Raw genomic sequence first — 1,350 nt, 5'->3', positions numbered from 1 at the left:
GGGGAAGGAGGGAACCCCTGCACCCCCTCCAAAGGAAGGAGGGAACTCCTGCACCCCCCCCAGGGGAAGCAGGGAAGCCCTGCACCTACCCAGGGGAAGGAGGGAAGCCCTGCACCCCTGCACCCACCCAGGGTAAGAAGAGAACCGTTGCACCCCCCCGGGGAAAGAGGGAACCCAGGCACCCCCCAAAGGAAGGAGGGGACCCCAGCACCCACCCAGGGGAAGGAGAGAACCCCACGGCCCGCACCCACGATGGGAAGACTGAACTGCAGCCCTGCCCCGCCCACCATGTCCGGGAAACAACTGAATCCCTTGTCCCCGCGTCCGCCCAGGTGAAGGCCGTCTCCAGCAGAAGAACCGAACGCCCCGGGGCCGCGCTCCACCAGCCCGCACCTTCCGCGAGCTCCGGCCCGGCCTCCTTCTCGGGGTCATCCGCCCGCCTCCAGAAGAACGCCAGAAGCTTGGCCGCGAGGCGCAGCATGCTTCCGCCGGCGCTGCCTCGACCTCCCTGCTCGGTCAGCCCGCACCTCGCCAGCGCCTCTGCCTCAGCTGCCCGAGGCGCTGCACGCGGCCTTACGGGTCCTGCAGCTCGAGGCCAATGGCGACTCCAAGCTACGCTTGAGCCCGCCTCCCCCTACCTTGCCTGGCCAATGGCGACGCCGCTTGACGACACCGTTAGAGGTTGGCGGTTGGCTGTCAGTCGTTAGAGCGTGCCTGCGCAGGCGTTGTGTGGAGGCGTGGCGTTGTGCCAGGTGTGCGTAACGTCACGGTCGGAGGAGGTGTCCTGTGGGGCGGGGCTGCGTCCTGGTGGGCGGGGCATTTGGCAGGGAAGCTGGGCGTGGCTGCGTGCTGGGGGCAGGGCTGCATGCTGGGGGAGGGGCTGCATGCTGCTTGGGTCATCGCGTAGATCCGAGTGGGCGGGGCTTTGTCCTGGTTGGTCGTCTGCAGGAGATGGGAGTTGAGGCTGATGGGTGTCTTTTTTTTATTCCCCAAGTTGGGGGACGTACTCAGTCTTTCACAGTTGAGCAAAACGTTAGGTGTAGGTTTTTGTAGATGTTCTCCATCAAGCTGAGGAAGCTCCCCTCTGTTCCTCTTTTCCTGCACGGACGGGGGAGTTTCTCCCACATTCTTTCTGCATCTATTCAGGTGACCTTATGGTTTTCCTGTTAGCCTGTTAGTGTAGCGAGTTACAGTGATTCATTTTAAATGTTACACCAGCCTTGCATTCCTGGGGTAAATTTCACTTGGTCATGGTTTATCATCCTTTTTGTATATTGTGAGATAGGATTCAGTAAAAATTTGTTGAAAATCTGGATTAATACTCAGAATATTTTTTTATATTTATGTATT

The 1,350-nt window shown here is 59.9% G+C and overlaps 1 protein-coding gene across 1 annotated transcript in view; it reads right to left on the bottom strand.

The window, feature by feature from the left end:
* Positions 1–481, bottom strand: part of MOV10L1 (Mov10 like RISC complex RNA helicase 1) — a 75,624-nt gene extending 75,143 nt beyond the window's left edge. The window contains exon 1 of the mRNA XM_007954761.1: positions 394–481. Coding sequence (XP_007952952.1) covers positions 394–481 — 88 coding nt within the window. The remainder of the gene's footprint in view (positions 1–393) is intronic.
* Positions 482–1,350: the final 869 nt, after the last annotated feature.

Source organism: Orycteropus afer, unplaced genomic scaffold (genome assembly GCF_000298275.1).
Source record: "Orycteropus afer afer isolate SDZICR_OR568_19922 unplaced genomic scaffold, OryAfe1.0 scaffold00471, whole genome shotgun sequence".
NCBI classification, from domain to species: domain Eukaryota; kingdom Metazoa; phylum Chordata; class Mammalia; order Tubulidentata; family Orycteropodidae; genus Orycteropus; species Orycteropus afer.
The sequence above is the reverse complement of the archived record's forward strand: the minus strand, read 5'-3'. Positions and strand labels throughout refer to the sequence as shown.